The 19170-nt window shown below is 36.4% G+C and overlaps 3 protein-coding genes across 3 annotated transcripts in view; 1 reads left to right on the top strand and 2 right to left on the bottom strand.

Annotated features, from left to right (window-relative positions):
* CASC1 (cancer susceptibility candidate 1) overlaps positions 1 to 3180 on the bottom strand; it is a 59153-nt gene extending 55973 nt beyond the window's left edge. Inside the window, exons 1-2 of the mRNA XM_012640967.1 lie at positions 3126 to 3180; positions 2579 to 2808 (exon numbers count right to left, since the gene is read on the bottom strand). Coding sequence (XP_012496421.1) covers positions 2579 to 2808; positions 3126 to 3180 — 285 coding nt within the window. The remainder of the gene's footprint in view (positions 1 to 2578; positions 2809 to 3125) is intronic.
* Positions 2732 to 12044, top strand: LYRM5 (LYR motif containing 5). Its single transcript, XM_012641013.1, has 3 exons — positions 2732 to 2862; positions 10870 to 10957; positions 11033 to 12044. The coding sequence occupies exons 2-3, from the start codon at positions 10907 to 10909 to the stop codon at positions 11252 to 11254; spliced, it is 273 nt and encodes a 90-aa protein (XP_012496467.1). The 5' UTR covers positions 2732 to 2862; positions 10870 to 10906; the 3' UTR covers positions 11255 to 12044.
* A 4501-nt stretch (positions 12045 to 16545) lies between these two features.
* Positions 16546 to 19170, bottom strand: part of KRAS (Kirsten rat sarcoma viral oncogene homolog) — a 50239-nt gene continuing 47614 nt past the window's right edge. Inside the window, exon 3 of the mRNA XM_012640966.1 lies at positions 16546 to 16710. Within this exon, the coding sequence (XP_012496420.1) occupies positions 16581 to 16710 (130 nt within the window). The 3' untranslated portion in view covers positions 16546 to 16580. The remainder of the gene's footprint in view (positions 16711 to 19170) is intronic.

Genomic DNA, 19170 nt, shown 5'->3' with positions numbered 1-19170 from the left:
TTCTTAAACAGTGCATATATTTCACTAATTCATTAAGCAGATATTTATTAACTATTTACACACAGGGCACTCTGAGGCACTGGAGATGATATAAACAGGAATAGCAGAGATTTTGCTCCCACATAATTTTCACAAATGGGTTCTATTTTTATCAAATTTGCTATCAATTAATAGTTAACATACTTCTATCTTGAAATAAGTACTAAACAGCAGAATATGTAAATATCATTGCCCCTGTTCTCAAGTAGCCATATTTTAAAGATGGCCAAATTGTCGCTTCTCATTAGTGATTTTAATATGAAGCAAGTTTGGGGTAAGTACATATTCTCATTCCTGCTATAAATCAGAAGAAACATTTACATAGTAAAGTAGTTCTCAAAGTTCAGAGGGCATAAGAATCATCTAGGAAACTTGTTAGAAATGCATCTTCTTGAACTAAAAATGTACACATTCACTTCCCCTCTCATATTGTGATTCAACAGATGTTATGGGTTGAATTGTGTCCCTCCAAAATTCATACATTGAAGTCCTAACCCCTAGTACACCTCAGAATTTGACCTAACTGGAAATAGGTCCATTGCTGATTTAATTTGTTAAATTAAGATGAAGGCATGCTGAAACAGAGTAGGCCTCTAATCCAATGACTTGGTGTCCTTATAAAAAGAGGAAACTTGGACACAGACACTCACAGAGGGAGAACACCATGCGGAGAATGAAGTTATGCTGTCACAAATCAAAAACTAGTGTAACCTTGGGACCAGCTAAAACCAATCAACCATTGCTTACGTTGTTACAGATGATGCAGAGCCAAAGTTGCAAGTCACACAGCTCAGGCCATATGCAATGGGAAAAGCGTTAACCTAATTAACACCACAAGCCTGGCAGACCCGCTGCATTACCATCACTTGGGACTAGTTAGAAATGCCACAAAAGCTTGACCCACCCCCAGATTGGGGAGAAAGATTTGAGCACTGCCCCCTCTTTGCCAGTTGACTCACTGGCTTTCCTCAAAAGCCAGTGCCGTATTATTGACTTCTATGCATGTTGGGAAGCCACCCCATTGCTGGGTAACACCGTAAGTGGCTAGGAGAAAGGTCTGAATAGAACCTTCCCTAGGGCCTTCAGATGTAGTATAGCCCTGCTGGCACTTTGATCTTGGACTTCCAGTGTCCAGAACTATGAGACAATAAATTTCTGTTGTTTAAGCCACTCAGTTTGTGGCTCTTTACTTGACAGCCCTAGGAAACTAATAAGTTGATTTGGAGTTGAGTGGGTTCCTGGAATATGCATTTTTAACAAGTACTCCAGGTGTGTTAGAAGTAAATGTTCCATGGTCCACACTTTGAGAATAATTGCAAGAAGGAACTAAGAAGAAACTTAAGTACCCCTTGGGAAGTAACAAACAGGTGCTTATTGTTGTCCCAATTTATCAGCAGTTTCAAATTGGCTTAAGGTCCACTTGCATTCTGCCAGGAATGTTCTCCATTCCCTATTTCTTCCTACCACTTGTGGAAGACTCACTTATACATTAAAACAGGTTGAAAAGCACCACTCCATCCTTCTCTTGTCTTCCTCCCGCAATTTCATCATTTCCAACTTTGTGTTACCCTATTTTAGATATTTCAATGGTTACATTTATGAAGCTGTATTGTAATTAATTTTTAAAATCTGTCTCCCATAGCAGGGTTGTCATATTCATCTTTGTATCCTTGGCTTCTAGCCCACTGCCAAGTACAAAGAATGCACTCAATATTTTCTGGTAATTAATGAGTTAATTCACTGAATAATTACATTCTTCATTTTCTCTGGATTTAATCACAGAAGATGTCTTGGTGGAAATCATATTTCAGAAAATGAGAACAGAGATAATCTTATAGCTACACGTTGGCTTGTCTCCTTGGTAAAAACATGGCACTTGAGGAGTGCATAAAAACAAAACGAGAAGCAATGTGAGTACCGTGAATCACAATTCATATTCTTTTTTGGGGGGGCGGGGGGAGGACAGAGTCTCGCTCTATCACCTGGGCTAGAGTGCCGTGGCGTCAGCCTAGTTCACAGCAACCTCAAACTCCTGGGCTCAAGCGATCCTTCTGCCTCAGCCTCCCAAGTAGCTGGGTCTACAGGCGCGCACCACCACGCCCGGCTCACAATTCAATTCTCACAAAAAACCACATAGAATAACTTTTTAAAGCCGAGTAAATTGCATCAGCTTTTAACTGACGAGGAGGTATAAAAATCTGCCAAGTTGCAATAGGAGAGCAACTTAGTGGGAACGTCTTACATTATTAAAAGTTATTAGGTTGGGACAAATTTTCAAGTTTAGCACCATGCGAGTTTACGATACCGTGTGACCGCTTGGGCCATCTCCCGTTTGCAGAAACTGGTTTGTGACTCCCATCTGCCGCGGGACCCAGAACAGGAAGGCCCCCGGTCAGGAGAGGGCCGACCCTCCCCGGGGTATGAGTTCTTTCCTAAACCGACCCGCTCCCCTCTAAAATATGACGGGCTCTTATTACATCATTTAACATCAGTGAAACACAATCGACGCTCGCTCGTCTCTCTAATTTTCCCTTTTTACCATGAAGAGGCAAGCACGACCTCCGTAGTCAGCAAAATCGGAGCTCAGTTGTGTGGACAAACGCTCCCAAGTTGTCAGGACAACAAGCTTGGTCCACTTGCACTCCGGGAAACAGCGCCGACACTCCTGTACCGGTCTGCGCAGTCGCGCGGGAGCGCTTCCGGCCTGCGCCCCGCCCCCTTCGCTGACAGGTGGCCCAAGCCCCAGTCCCCGCCCAGCTTCGCGGCTGACTGGTCCAGGAGTCCAAGCGGTTGGAGGCTTTTACGGCTGCGGCGTGCCAGAAAGTGAGTGAGCCGCAAGGGCGTTTTGTTTCCTTTTGTTTTCCCTAAGCCAGGGTCTGGGGGCAGTGCGTATGTTCTGGGCGAGGACCACTGGGTGTGCTTTTGGATGTGTGTGGTGGGCTAGAGGGGGTTTGGAAGAGATTTTGAGCGTCTTCTGACGTTGACAGTCTCTCTCCCTCATTATTTTCCTAAAGTGTTGGGGTGAGTCTGTGACGGTTTCGAGAAGGAAGGGAGCTGGCATGGGATTGGGACAAGCGACTGGCAACCCGGGTGGGCTGCCTGGTCCAGCACGGTTAGGGCCAGCAGGTGGACGAGGCTCATTCGGCAATTTAAAGAGAGCTGGTTATTTTGTGATTAACGACCTTCGGACTCTTCTCTCTGCTCTGTTTATTCTGTTTACTTTCTGTGCAGCATGTATGACCTTTTCCCTAAGTGTCGTAAACAACATTTGGAAACGATTTGAAGCAATTTCTGGGTAAAATATTCTGTACACGTGACGATCGCTGAGGTCCAGAAGACACATTAAGTTACTTGCCCAAGGTCACAGACTAATTGTACTCACCAGCAACACAACCTTCAGAATTTCAGACTCCTCCCCACGTGAAGAAACACTGGCACCTTAGACCAGCAGGAAAACTAGAGGAAATTAAGGGAGGCTCTTCTCCTCCTAAAGGCCAACTGAATTCGCTATGATTTTACGACCTACCTAAACCCTGTTTTAGGATGACAAGACCTGAAATACTTTAAAATTACTGGCACCATTTCTCATTTCTGAATTCTAATTTTATAGTGCTCTCTTCCTTGTAACGTCATTTACTAAAGGTATTATTTATAAATAAATAGTAGGACTGAGCTAGTCTGTGTGGGTTAAAGTGTTATCCCATTGTAACAGAAATCAAGGTTATGTGATAGCTATGACATCTCATCTCCAAATCCTGGTAGGCATATAAAAACATCTTAACATCAACTTCATATGGAGTTCTAATTCAGTTTACCATAGCTATTTGATACAGAAGATAGCTTTTGTTTTAAGTTAGTTTTTTCAACAAAACTAATGTTTCATGATTTAAAAAACCCCCAGTCAACTGAAACTAGGACTGATGGGGACAAGGAGGTGTTATGGTAATCCTAAATTACTTTAAAATAGTAGGCCTTTGAAAGAGACGATTTACTCAAATTCTCACTCTGTCAGCCTCCCTCATAGGGAGGAGGGGTCACTATGCTGTAAGGGATCATACCAATGTCCTTCATTCTTTTTTAGTACTTCTTGTGCAAACTGCTTAAGTGGTAAGAAGGTCTGTTTCCTATTCTTTCTTTACTTCCAAGACGACATAGTTCTTGCCTCTTCTGAACATGCATAGCCATCTTCTTTCAACTTATTTAGATAATCTGGTTTCTAGGTCTAGACCAAACTGTATGAAAAGCAAGGGATTTTGCCCTCTCCGTCTCTGGTGCTGGCAAGTGTGCTGGAATAACTTTTTGTCTGAAACTTTCTAGGCTTAACTAATTTGGGGAAATGTGCTTCACCTGTTGTTTCAGTCAAGTCTACTACGACCAATTGGCAAATAACATTGTACTGCCTTTCTTTGCCAGTTTTCCTTCAGCTTTTATTGTCATCTGAACTTTATTGGGATGAATCAACAACTTTGGGCACCATAACTCCTAGTAAAATGACAATTCTTCGTAAACCCAGAACCAGAGTTGGTTAAGTCTAAATGCCTTAGCCTCCAAACCCTGGGAAAAAAGCTGTCAGTGGAGATTGCATCCCACTCTCACCCACCACAAACATCCAAGTTCTTAGAGTACTGGGGGACTTCTCTTAGTCCCTAACTTATTTGGCTCTTTACTTACAACAGTAACTTCCATGACTTTGTGCAGGATTCAGGATCAGCCTCAGGTCCCCATTGTGCTCAAATTTTTCATTCACGAAATTGTGAACCCTATTTCTCCCAATGGCTAAAGTAAACCTAAATGCCTGAAGGTCAACTGTATAATAATAAAGATAAACTGCATTAATGCATACAAGTTAACATATCAAAGAACTGGAAAAATTTACCTTAGCCACACTAGCTACATTTTTGCTAGGCAAATCTTTTGTTATGCATAATTTGTAAAAAGGCTAACTAAAAGGACAACTTAAGCCAGGTTCCTAAAAGCTTTCATAGATTACAAATTGTGAATTAAATGCAGCTATTCAGTTAGCTGAAGCTCTTTTCCAGGCATTAAAGAGGCTATAATTTGATATTTGACTTACATCTATGTAGACTGAATTTTGAATTATTTGAAAGTTATATGGTTCTTAAGAGTCATTCTTCAATAACATTAAATTACACTGGAAATGACTCTCTGCCAAAAAAAAAAAAGTTTTAAAAATGACGTAGTTGTTAATATAATGGGCTAAATACACTAATTGCACTCCCTTGCATAACTCCACTAAATCTTCAGTAAAGGGATATAAAATAAATTGGAAATATGGGAGAGATGACAGCAATAAATAGAAGCTGGAATACATGAATGAGTGTGACTTAGCACACGAGAAAAGCCCATTTTATACTGGAAAATTCTCGAAAGGCACGGAAATGGGCCCTGGAATTGGGAATGAAGAATGAAGTAAGAGGACTATTTAAAAGCTATTTGAGAAACACTTCTTTGTAACTTCACCCCTCACTTCCACAGAAGACTGGAGGTGTATTTTTGGACAAAGTAATACTAGTCCCTGGACTAGGACATCCTCAGGCATCTAAAGTACATGCGAAGCACAATGAAAACAGGAATTAAGTGAATTTAGCTATACATAATGCTGAATCCAAGGCCCCCATTCTGCTTTCACGTTTTAATATTTAATAGGCAAATCCTCAGAAGATTGGAAGACTCTGCTCTGGGGAATTGACCACCCCAAAAGAAACAATCCAAGATACTGTTATCAGAGATTCCCCAATAAAGTGCCCACTCAGAGCACCCTAAGTGAAGCTCGAGTCTCTAAGGTTCACCATGTATGTATGGCTATCTAAAAAGCCTTTTCATCTTTTCACTCACAAGAGTTGTCAGAAAAGGATTACCAGACTTTGGAAGAAAGCTCAGAAGCGACAGAAACAAAAGCCAGCAGGAAAAAAGCAATTTGAAGTAAAACAATTTCAAGAAAGCTAATATTAGTGAACTCAAAAAAAAGTTTGTTCAACTACACTGTAATGCTTGTTATGTAAATTAACTCATAAACTGCTAAATAGGGGAATTTCACAACTATTAACATGGAAATAATGTTGATTCCTATGTGATTTTTTTTTTTCTAAAAAGAGCCAGTAAAGCAGTACATTTATGAACTTCAGCAAGAAAATTAAAGATCTTTGGTTAGCTGCTATACTGGCAGATGGTGCCTTTCAGGTATTTTTTTTTTAAAAAAATAAGTGCCTATACCCAGGGCTTCCTCCTCAGAGGAAGCCTCCTCCTCCCACCCACCAATTAGCAGCCTTATTGTTTAGATAAATCTCTGTCTACTTCCATGTGTATCTCAGTGTCTCCTAGCTCTGCTCTTAGACTTTTGCCAGCATTTCTAGTATTTTTTTAACAGTTTTACTGAGGTAGAATTGACAAACAATAAGCCAGACTTAAAGTATAATTCAATGTATTTCACATATATACACTCATGAAACCATCACCACAATCAAGATAATAAACATATCCATCATCCCCAAAGGTTGCCCATGCATCTTTGATTCCTTCCTGGAATACAGCCCCCACTCCCGTTCCCAGGATACTCTATTAGTGTTTTTAACATCTCTGTAATAGTCTTCAGCTATGCTGAGAGCAATCTGTGTGGTCCAAAGTAAATGTCCAGGTACTAATTTCTGGTTTATTTTTGCTAGTGCTCTTATTACAATTGCATAAGATTTGAGTGGTCTGCCCCAAACCTATTTTCACCATAAGCCCAGTTATTTCTAATGTGTTTTTCTGCAAGATGAAAGGCTTCTCAGGAATACATATATTGTGCAATTGCAATATTGCCTGTGTTACATCCTTAAAACAAGAACAGGATACTGAAAAAAAAATTATCATGAGTTCTTGGAAGTTATAGCAGAAATGAAAAACTCAACAGAACACTTGGAAGATGAAGATAAAATTCCCCATAAAATTGAGTAAAAAGACAAAGAAATGAAAAATAGAGAAAGAAGAAGAAAGAGGACATGCCTAGAAACTCAAACATCCAAATAACAGAAGTTCCAGGAAGGGAGAAAAGAGAAAATGGGGAGGGGTGGGAAATCATGAATGAAATAATTTATCTTTTTTGAAATACTTTTTCTTATACTTCACTATGAAGAAACATGAATGAAATAATTTACATTTTTTTTCCCAAACTGAAGGAAACAGGTGTCCAGATTGCAAGGGCCAACTGAATATAGCACAGTGTAAGAAAATAAATCCACATCAACACATCACTGTAAAATTTCAAAATATTCCTAGAGAAGATACTGTAAGTTTCTGGGGAGAGAAAAAAAATACAAAGGATCACTTATCCAGACTGCTTTGAACTTCTTTATTGCAATGCTGGAAGCAAAATTAGAGGAGCAACTGCTTCAAAATGTTGAAAGAAAATTATTTCTGGCTTAGAATTCTACACTCAGCTAAACTAGCAAAGAAATACAGCCATTTTTAGACATCCCAGGTCTCCTTTAACCTTCCAGGTACCCTTTTCAAGAAGCTATAGAGGATGTGCCTCACGAAAACAAGAATAAAACCAGAAAGTGGAACTCCTGGAATATAAAAAATAGGATAACCAACATAAGAGAGAGACAAAAGGAATTTCTAGAAGGATGGTTAAGAAAGATCCAAGTGCAACTCTGTACCCCCCTTGATATAGAAAGCAGCCAGTCCACAATAAAGCAGTATGATTCACATTCGTGGCTTTTATCACCAAGATCCCTGCTGCCTGAGGATCTTGCCGTGATTCTTAATCAGTACTTGCCCTGTCTTGACAATGTGGTAATGAAACTCCTGCTCTCTTCTGTGCTGTGCTGACTGGACCAACTGAGAACACTCATTTTTACCCTTCTGTTTCAATCTATCCGTGAAAGCTGATGTTGGGCTTTGAGCATGAAGCAGAAAATAGTCTTCCTCCTCTCCTATTCTTGCTATATACTGGCCAGAAATCAAATATCAGTTCTATACTCTGATCTTTCCACATGCTTCAGCGGGGGAAGACTCAGTATTCACTCTTGACATTGCTAATTAAGAACGTAAAGCCAGACTAGAACTGTTGGTTTTCATTTAACAGCAGCATTCTTGCCTCTTTTCGTAATTACTAGAGTCATGCTTGCTGCTCAGATTATCAAAACTTAATAGGTTATTTAGGGTAATGTTCATGGGTAGGAAAACTGTAAAGCAGGAGAATTATTAAGTCCTTAAATGTTATCTTGGTAGAGATGGACAAGGAGATGCAATATGAGAGGGGGACATGGGGACTTACAAGATGTTTTAAAATTGTTTTTAATTTCTTTTTTTAGAGGCAGGGTCTCATTCTGTCGCCTAGGCTGGAATGCAGTGGCCCAATCATAACTCTCTGTAACCTTGAACTCCTGAGCTCAAGTGATCCTCCCACCTCAGTAGCTAGGCATGTGCCACCACACATGGTCAATTTTTGCTTTTTTTTTTTTAATAGAGATGGATGTGTCACTGTGTTGCCCAGGCTGGTCTCAAACTCCTGGGCTGAAGCAATTCTCCTGCTTCGACCTCCCAAAACACTGGGATTAAAGGCGTGAGCCACTGTGCCTGATCCCCCTCTAAGATTTCGTTTCATAACTGGAATGATGGGTACTCAGATGTATATTTTACATTCTTTAATTTGCACATATTTTATGTGTATTTTGATGTATAATTAAAATATGAAATACATGAAAGCACTGGTACCCTGCCTTTCAAATTATGAAAGATATAAATTTCCAAAATGCCAAAAGGTTGGGGGTGGGGAGCAGGTAAAGTCACAGTAAAAATCTACACTATTATACTTTAAGGCTGAACCAGAATAAAATAGAAGGACTTAAATTATACAATTTTTAAAATTTAATATGGTATTATAATTTTAATCTACATTTTCTACTAGTTAACTATGAAATAATCTTAAAACTGATCTAAAAGGCTATTTAAAAAATATAAGTTGCTTCCTGCTTGCCCTTCAGAATAATTCAGTCCAAAGCCATTAATGTGAGACTGAGCAAGGTAGGCATCTGGGGAAGGGGGGGTGAGACAAGAAGTTGGCAAGGCAGTAGCCCAGCAAGGGGTAGTGGAACCCAAACAGGGTGAGGAGGGTCTCTGGGGGGCAAGGGGTTGTGCATAGCAGCAGCCTAGCCTGGGATGAGGAGGGCCTTCTTGGGGGGAAAGGGGCATCGGCACAGGTTGTTGGAGTCCAAATTGGGTGAGACTTTTCCAGGAGCGGGGTGTCGTGCAGCATAAGTTGTCTGAGCCCAAGCGGGGTATGTGACAGGAACTAGGGGAATGGGGAGAAGAGGATGTGTGTGGGATGGTAGCAGAGCTCAAGCAGAAAGTAGAGAGTGTGCGCTAAGTGGTGACAGCAACAGGAATTTGGTTACATAGTGGGAAGAGAGATGATAATCCAAAAAGTAAATTTATTGAGGACAATGGGAACCAGATTCCTCATTACTGGACAAGAGTATTAAAACTATGGAAAGAGGAAACTAAAATAAACCCTGTAGTGTTGGAATTGAATGGTAGGTATCAGATTATATAGATTAATATAAAAGTAAATATATATATATATACACACACACTAACATCTATACATATATACACTTGTAGCATTGTCCACTTAGAGTACCTGGGAACAGTGACAATGCCATAGTAATGAGCATTTCTAGCATCCAGATCCTTGTTTCTAAAATATTCCATCTAGGCTGTAGTTTGTAAATACTGTTTTTCCATTAAAAGGACCAGGTTCCTGGAGAAATAATTTTACAGTGCACAATCTTGGCAAACACCACTTTAATCAGGTCATCAAATTTAACGTAATAGAACAAATTGGAATTGTGTCTACCTGATAGGATGCAATTTTAGGAATTTATGATTTAATCCCCACAACTGTAACAAGTAATGGAGATTATTTCCTAGGTTAGGCTGTCCCAGTGCCTTTAAGGAACCGCCTCTCCTAAGTAACCTTAACAAATTACACATAAAGTAGCATGATCTATCCCACTGAACACTGCCTGCTCATGAACAACCTTATGATACGGTTGTTCATTTGGCCACTTCACCACCAATCTTATTTCCCATCTCCCACTGATTCTAACCTGCTTGACTCACACACCCAGTTGTTTTTATTTTTTTATTTTTTTTTGAGACGGAGTCTCACTCTGCCACCTGGGCTAGAGTACCATGGCATCAGCCTAGCTCACAGCAACCTCAAACTCCTGGGCTCAAGCGATCCTCCTGCCTTGGCCTCCCAGAGTGCTAAGATTACAGGCGTGAGCCACCGTGCCAGGCCCAAACTCAGTTTTTTCTAGTTTTTAACCTCCCTCTGGATAAGCACTCTTCCAGATTTGATTAGACCTCTTCTCAATGTCCTTCAAATGGATCTGGCCTTGAGAGCAGGGTAAATACAATCTCCTGTTTGATAAGGAAAACTCAGACTCAGCAAGGTTAAGTAATCTGTATATTATGCAGCTGGTATTCAAATCTAGTTCTAACTCATTCCACTGTGGCATAAAAGGAGGTACATCTATGTATCTAGCTGTGACAATCCATTTTCTCTCTCTCATCCTAATTCCTTCATAGGACTTCTCACAATTCCTAATTATCTTCTTTGCTTATTATGTCTCCCTTATGAGAAGTTCTGTGACAGCAGATTATCTTATCTGACATGTTCATAACTATATCCCCATACCTGGGACATAAAAGTGCTGAATAAATATTTTTTGAATGTAAAAAAAGTTACCATCTTCCAATGTGTAAAATCTTTTCTCTTGGAGACAATAGCTATTTGCAAAAAATTTTCCTTTTCTTTAGGTATGTTACATATAAAAGTGGATAATTTACATGACAAATGAAAATGGCCAATTCTTTAAGAGGAGAAGTATTGAATCTTTACAAAAATGTAAGTATGTTGCCAATTTAAAAACATATTATATTACTTGTATTCTTCAGAAATATATAATCTTTCTTTTTTCAGCTGCTGTATCTTGGACGAGAATATCCAAAAGGAGCAGACTATTTTAAAAGGCGTTTGAGGAACGTTTTCCTTAAAAACAAAGATGTGAAGGACCCAGAGAAGATCAAAGAACTTATTCAACGTGGTGAATTTGTAATGAAAGAGCTAGAAGCCTTATACTTCCTTAGGAAATACAGAGCCATGAAACAACGCTATTATTCAGATACCAACAAAAGTAACTGATCATTACTACTAGAAAGCTGAAAACCAGTGCCAGCTGTTTTTGTATTCCAAGTATTGTAAAATAATTCTAATTTAAAATGGGAAAATATACATGTTGTGTAAAAAATACATGAGCTGCCCTACTGAACTAAAATTAATAGGTTTCAACTTCTATCCATATGGAGAGCTTTATCAGTGCAACCCTTTATGCTCAATTTTTATACTAAAAGCAATTTAGCTATACTACCAATTATAAATTAATGAGTACCCAATTTTGAATGAAAACGTAATACACTCAAATTTTCTAACTTAAGAGGATTAGCCAATTATTCTTAGCCCATTTCTCCATTTTACTGACAAAAGAATGCCATTTACTGCACATTTAATAAGGAAAATAATTTCTTACACATTTATTCCTCAACTTTTGAAGGAGTTACCTTATTTTTGACCAATTTGGTACATTAATAACTAACATGTTCAAAATTCACTATAGAACAAATAGTACCTGGTAATGATTTAAATGTAGTTACAGAAATAATAGTATGTATGGAGTCATCAGATTACTTTTGATGTTGAAATAGCCTGCCGGTGACTGGTATTATATACATAACTATTCAATTATGTCCATTAATTTTGCTGCTGCTACCTTTGGGCCTTAAAAAACAAATCACCTACTGTGCACCATTACCTTTTTTGATAAAAAGTAATAATGTTCTGTATGCTTTTGTCATAAAGGCAGCTCTGACTTGTGTCTACTTAAAAATGAGTTGATAAGGCAGTGAACCTAAACCTACTATGGTTTTAAGTTTAAGCAAACACTTAAACCTTTACATAATGTTCCCAGTGCCTTTTAAAAATAAAGAATATTTCTAACTTAAAAGTTGCAGGAACGATTCACTGGTATACTATAGTGCCTATAGCTGATAAAATATTCTGTATCAATAGTGAGGCAAATGTTTCAAATTTCCATCAAGAAATACAAACTATCATAGTCACCATAACTATTTTTATTACATTACAATAATTAGGAGCAGTACAGTTCATGACAAAAATATTACAAATTTCAGATCACTTCACAGCACATACTCCTATAAACATTTAAAAGTTAATTTTAATTAAAAGAGTGGTCATTTTTAATGTTTGATATGACCAACATTCCTAGGTCAGCGCAACCAAATGATGGAAAACAACTGGATCACACTGCATATGTCCCACAAAAAAAAGCACAATGTACAAAATGTGCATGTTTCAGTTTACACTATACAAAAATAGTTAAAATACATTCCAGGTAAACATGTTACATTAAGAAATAGTACTAGTAAGAAATTGGCACTCAAAGGAAAAATGCAAAAGTATTTTCAACATGAAAACACAAGACAGTGGAATAGGAAACTTTTGGATAAAGCATTATTGTAACCCAGTTAGCTGAGGGGGCGGTGGTGATAGACCCCCTGTAATTGACATTTCTGCTGATAAAAACTTTGTTTTTCCGAAATTCATCTAAATTGCCTATCATCATCCCAAACAGGCACTTCAAACTATTGAACTGAAACACAAATCTTAATCTAGTTATGACTATTCTTCAAGAACTAATGTAAATATATCTTTAGAAAGAAGTAATTTTCATTTTGATAGAATTTATAACTACTAGTTGTATGTTATTCAATTTCTCAATGCAGAATTCATGCTACTGAATATTAACACAAGTTATTAAATATAAGTTAAAGTAACTGCTGGGGTTTTTAAAAACATCACTATATAATTATCAAGAAATTACTACTTTTTGATAAATGGAAATAACTTCAGGCATTTTTTACTGCATACAAAATAAACCCTAAACGTATGTATATACTGTTTGGGAAAAAAATGGTTAGAAGAAAAAAAATCACTAGAATACAAATGAGATGAACTTGTGCAAACTGTAACTTAACATGCCTCACAAATGTTTTATATATATTAGGACAAAATTGTGCAATGGTGGCAAAGGTTTTGATAACCTATAAAAGTTAGGTTCTAAGTTCCCATGCAGTGTGACTCAGTTAAAATAGAGCCTAGAATTCCTAATTGGGAGTATTCACTCAAATTATTCTATATATGTCTGCTATATTCTTCCACAAACATGTTAATGCCTAAGACTATGTAATTTAGTACTTAAAAAAAAGTTTCAACAAGGATTTTTATCTTTAAGGCTGTAATAATTAGATAACATTTGTTATTTCTAGTATTCTCCGCCCTTTTAAAATCTCTACAAAAACAAAACTTTTGTTAAACCATTCAAAATTCATATAATAGAAGATAATTAGCACTACTTTAAAAAAATGCCCAGCTACATCAAAAATTCCTAAGTCCTAAACATCCTCTCAGTTACTTACTGCAGTTCCTGAAGCATGGCCATTTCTTTCTCTGTGTAATAACCAGAGAAAGTACTGTACAAGCCTTAATACCCTACCTAGACAATGTTCCATAAATCTGTAGTTTACCATAGTGTTTCAGAAATCTTATTTTTACACAAGTTTCCTTTTCTGTGAATTAGTTCAGGCACCTGTTTATTCATACCCAGATCAACAAAACTGTTTTAGAAGTCAGTATTTAATCTGTAAAAGTCTATTTTAAAAGAAAAAACTGGAATGTTTGGGAATTTTAATATTAGTATCTGACGCACAACTTAATGTGTGCTACAATTGTCGCAACAGAATCAGTTATTCCAAATAAAAAACAATATAATCAAGTTTATTCCTTTAAAACAGTGACGTGATTTATATAAAATAGCTTGATTAAACAATTACATTGGAATCATAGCAAAACAATTATTTAGAATTGGAAGAAACCTTAGAGACCAAACCCCTTCTTTGCAAAACTAAAATATGCATTGTGTTATCTCTGGGTCATGCACCTAGGGCCTTACTAAGATATTACAGACCACTCTAGCACTACCCTAAGGACAGGGACTGTTTCTTGTTTGGGAACACCATATCCTCCATGCCTTGTGCAATGGTTGGCATCTGGCAGGCATTCAATATCTGCTGAATAAATGAATTCTGCAAAAAAGCTTATGAATTAAATGTTTAAGTATTTTTCATTATAAGAAGATTTTGAGTTATTAACACAATGCAAGGTATCACTATTACCAGGGCTAGTCCTAGTTGTAGATTACTTAAGGAATTCTTTCAGCACTACCTTTATTAAATTCTCCTTCCGCTGGACAGAGTTCTGACTATTCATACCAGGTTTGAAAATTCCTACTTAGTCACTAATAGACCGAGCAGTAAACAGATGATGTTCAAAGGATCAAGATTAAATTACTACAGCCACAACCTGAAAATTAGCTACAAGGTCAAATCCCATTATAATATTTGTCAGATTATTTTGAGCTCTGAGGAAATAAGATGTAGGGCATTCTGATGTAACTTAATGGGAAACCTTCATGAAGATATCCATAGCAGCAATAAATCTTGAGGTTAGGGGAATTAAAAGTATTAAAAAAAAATGGCATGAAGTCATGAGACATATGGAAGGGTAGGCAGGCAAGATGACACTAATATGGGAGAGGAATCCTAGAACTGGAGAATGGATATTCAAATATAAACTTTACCTCTTGCACAATTTTGCCCAAGACTGGTACTGAAGATGGTAACACAGGTAAAAAGTTACAGATTGTGCTGAGCTTGACAAACAGGTATATCCTTATGTAAACTGAATGTAAATCAAATCACATAGTTATGAAGTTAGACAAAGCCTTTGAGATGACTTCTTTTTTCATGAAGAAATGGATAGTAAGTGATTTGCCCAAAATTAGAATTCTAATACATATATCTAAAATCTAAGTCACCTTCCTCCTAGTCCAGTGATATTTTCACCTTACCACACCATCTCATCTCACTTCAAATATTTCAAATGAAGTAACGTTTTAAATGTATTGAAAGGACTTTTTATTAATGTTAATTTTTTAAGCATTAGATATTCTTAAATATGGATCAGACTTGAAAAGCGTTTATGAAACATTAATTTAGCCAGTGTTAAGAGAACCAGCCAAACCTAGATTCTGAAACTTTTTCATTTCATTGGTTTAAAAAAAAAATTAATGTCTTGGCAACCCCACACCCTAAAATCTCAACTTTCAAGTTAATATTTAAAAGTAATTTTTTACAAAAAGTTTTTTTAAAAACAAAAGTGATACTCTTGATTTGTCAGTAGGACTACCATATACTGAGAATGCATCTTGTTGAGCTACCCAAACTCTCTCATAGTTGCCCCACTTTGACCAACCAATGCATGACTACACTGGATGACCATAGCGATGCAGTCCATGCTGTGAAACTCTCAATGAGGTTCAAAGGTTCACACAAGGCCTGGCCTTGCAACCTTGGTCTCCTTAACAGCTACTAAGCTATAACTGGCCCAGATATTCTTTAATATCACTACCAGAATTAAAACTATTTTCAAAGACTGAAGTTCAAGAAAAGGTTTAAAGTTATGCTACGAAAGAGCAATCTGACACAGGGAGACTATATTTAATTCCTATGAGAATTTTTTATACACATTAAAATTTTTTTAAATTATTAAAAAATTTAGTAGCATGTAAATATAGCCCCCAAAATGGCTGCTATAATCCCTATTTCATACTGGGTCTGCCTTAACAGGAAAAGCTATTAGGAGTCTTATAGTAATTTATCTAACATGGAAAGGAAATGGCCTTTTATTTTTCCATTGCCTTGTATTTTTTTTCCATTTTTTTCTTTTTGTAGAAAAAATATATTTTTGGGAAAGTGACCATAACTAATAGCAGTGGAAAGAGAGACAAAAACCTGTGTGAACAGTGTAACTTTACATTCATTAAGGATGACAAATTATAGGACATGATGCCTAGAAGATGAATCAACAGGATCCCATAAATTTGTGTTCCCTCAATGTTTCAGTAAAACCAATCATAAAGTCTCAACTGAAGTTAAAATTAGTAATTAATCCATTTATGTTATTAGATAAAATACAGAGTAGGGATGATTCAAAAGCTTCATTAATTTGTTTCACACCAACGTCCACAATTGGTAAGAAAAATAGGAAATAATCAAGTGCATGCACCAAAACCCCAAGACAGAAATCTCAGGTATTCAGTTTTTTTTCACAGGCATTGCTAATTCAAAAACCAAAACTCAGGGAATACTGGCACTTAGAGGAAAAAAAAGTTTCCACTGTCATTTTAAAATAAGCATTTAACATAAAAGCTAACAGTTTGCATGGAGCAGAAAAAAATTAGGTAATGCTAAAACAAATGCTAATAATTTAGTGTAATGTACAAAAATTACCACTTTTACTTAAGTATGCCTTAAGAAAAAAGTACAAATTGTATTTACATAATTATACACTTTGTCTTTGACTTCTTTTTCTTCTTTTTACCATCTTTGCTCATCTTTTCTTTATGTTTTCGAATTTCTCGAACTAACGTATAGAAGGCATCATCAACACCCTGAAATACATAAAAAGTATTAAAATGTGATTATTTACATAAAGGAACACTGATTTTCGCAATAGGCAATGATAATCAATGCCACAGAATCTTAAGCTTAACAAATGACTTTCTCCTAGGAGAACATAATTTGCTACTCATTTTTCCACATTGGCAAACCTTGGTCACCAAAACCCAAATGCTTGTGTGTGTGTGTGTATACTTAATGTCCCTGAGTTTCTGGACTTTATTTGGGCTCTGGTTCCATATTTATGTAATTTACCAAGAAATAAACAGTATCTGAACATATTCTGATAGTTTACCATGAAGTAAATAGTATGTAAACAAATTATTTCAGTTTTCAAATAATATATATTAAGACAGTAGTTTCAATTCATATACTTATCATTAAGAAAGAGGTTTAAAGTGACCCCAACATAGGATAATATTACTTTGAAAATTGTAATACCTCTGATTTGTGGAGAAATGAGCTAAGTCATTTGAATGGTGGTGTAGCTTACCAATTTGGAGGAGATTATTTGTTATTGTTTTAGTTTCTGTTTAATATATTAGGTACTCAAAAGCCTGCCATAAAAAGCCAAATGCCCTGTCTTCAAAGAGTCCAACATTTAGTCATTGTGGCCTACATCTATTTGTGATTAAAGCAAGGTAACTAAATGAGTATAGCTAAAAGTGATTTTAAATCAGAAAAATTTTCAACCTAATAATCCATAATGTGAAAAATGGCACTCTGAAAGTGGTAGAACAGCAGATTTTAAACCTGCAATATTTAAATTATGCAAGAACAATACATAAGTCAATTCTTGTCATCTGTTAAGAAAAATATAAGCAAAAAAAAAAAACTGAAGAAAAAATATAATCCTCTCTGTATTTTAAAATCTATCCAACTGAATGGTAACTATAAAAAGAAAATCTAGCTGGGTGGCTCACACCTGTAATCCCAGAGACTCAGGAGGCTGAGGCAGGAGGATCACTTTGGCCCAGAAGTTGAAGGCTGCAGTGAGCTATGACTGCACCATTGCACTCCAGCCTGGTCAACAGAGTGGGACCATCTCTTTATCTTACTCAGGAGGCTGAGGCAGGAGGATCACTTTGGCCCAGAAGTTGAAGGCTGCAGTGAGCTATGACTGCACCATTGCACTCCAGCCTGGTCAACAGAGTGGGACCATCTCTTTATCAAAAAAATAAAAAATAAAATAAAAATTTTAAAAAGCCTGTTAACCAAACAATGCTTCCAAACCTAGACACTAGAGGGAGTCTTAGGAATGAATATTCAACAAATTAAGTTGTATAAATCAAGCCACTTGAATAACAATGAAAATTGAGTTTTTACTCATTGTAAAATCACCTCTGTTGCATACTATCAATTGTATTAATATTATAATATGTATGAATTCACTAAGTTATGTTATCTTGAAAATAATTTAAAAATTTAACACTGATGTGATTTCTCTACTGCATTACTAAAATCTTCAACAATATTTCAAAATAGCAAAATTAATTTAGAGCATTTTCTTTCAAAGAAAAAAATTTTCTTTCAAACAAAATTTGTTACATTTAACTAATTTTCACAATATATCTATATTCAGAAAAGCATGACCAATATTTTAAGAGAAGTAAACACAGAATGGGAATGAGAGGCTTGCCTGCACTTAAACAAACAGGATAAAAACCAGTATTATTGGTTTGAATGAATGCTAGTGAATAAATTTCCCCAACAAAGTCCCCAAACTGTACACTCCTTAATGTCTTCCACTTTCTGATATCATCACTGATAGAATACAAGCATATGCTTGTGTCTCTCCCAATGGAGAAAGGAAAGTGGTAAGAGAGAATTTATCAGCAGTACAATCAAAGCTTAATTACATGTGTGTGTATCCATTCATGCTAACCTTAACACATATAAAGGGAAAAATTTCCAATGATATAATAAAGATTATTTTGTAGCTTGCCAACACTTGACAATTTGGAGTCATAAACCCTTAAAATGTGACAATCTTAAAAGAGGACCTAGTCTAACTCCCCTACCCTTCATGAATTCCCTTTGATCACACATCTTTACGTAGTCCACTCCATTTCAACTACTTTTATAATGAAGAAAAATGGCAATGATATTAAAATAGTGAAGCAGAAAAAATGAAAAACCACAATATGGATAGAGAGAAGACAGATTCTATGGTGAAAACAATATACAAGTATTTAAGAGACAAGAGAGAATTTGATAACAGTACCCTCTTCTAAGATTTTGACAAATACTTTAGGTTCATGTTGCATTGAACTCCCCTTTCTACATAATCTTACTAAAATTAAATCATTTCAATGATTAGGGAAATACCACAATTAACCTAACACAGGGCAGTGAATTCCTTTTTCTCATATAGTAACTAATCATTCTCACACACACATAGAGATAAAAGTTACTTTTATTATTTTGTTTAGTAGTAATAACTTTTATTATTTTGTTTAAACCTAA

This window comes from Propithecus coquereli, unplaced genomic scaffold (genome assembly GCF_000956105.1).
Source record: "Propithecus coquereli isolate 6110/MARCELLA unplaced genomic scaffold, Pcoq_1.0 Scaffold16, whole genome shotgun sequence".
Classification (NCBI taxonomy): domain Eukaryota; kingdom Metazoa; phylum Chordata; class Mammalia; order Primates; family Indriidae; genus Propithecus; species Propithecus coquereli.
The sequence above is the reverse complement of the archived record's forward strand: the minus strand, read 5'-3'. Positions and strand labels throughout refer to the sequence as shown.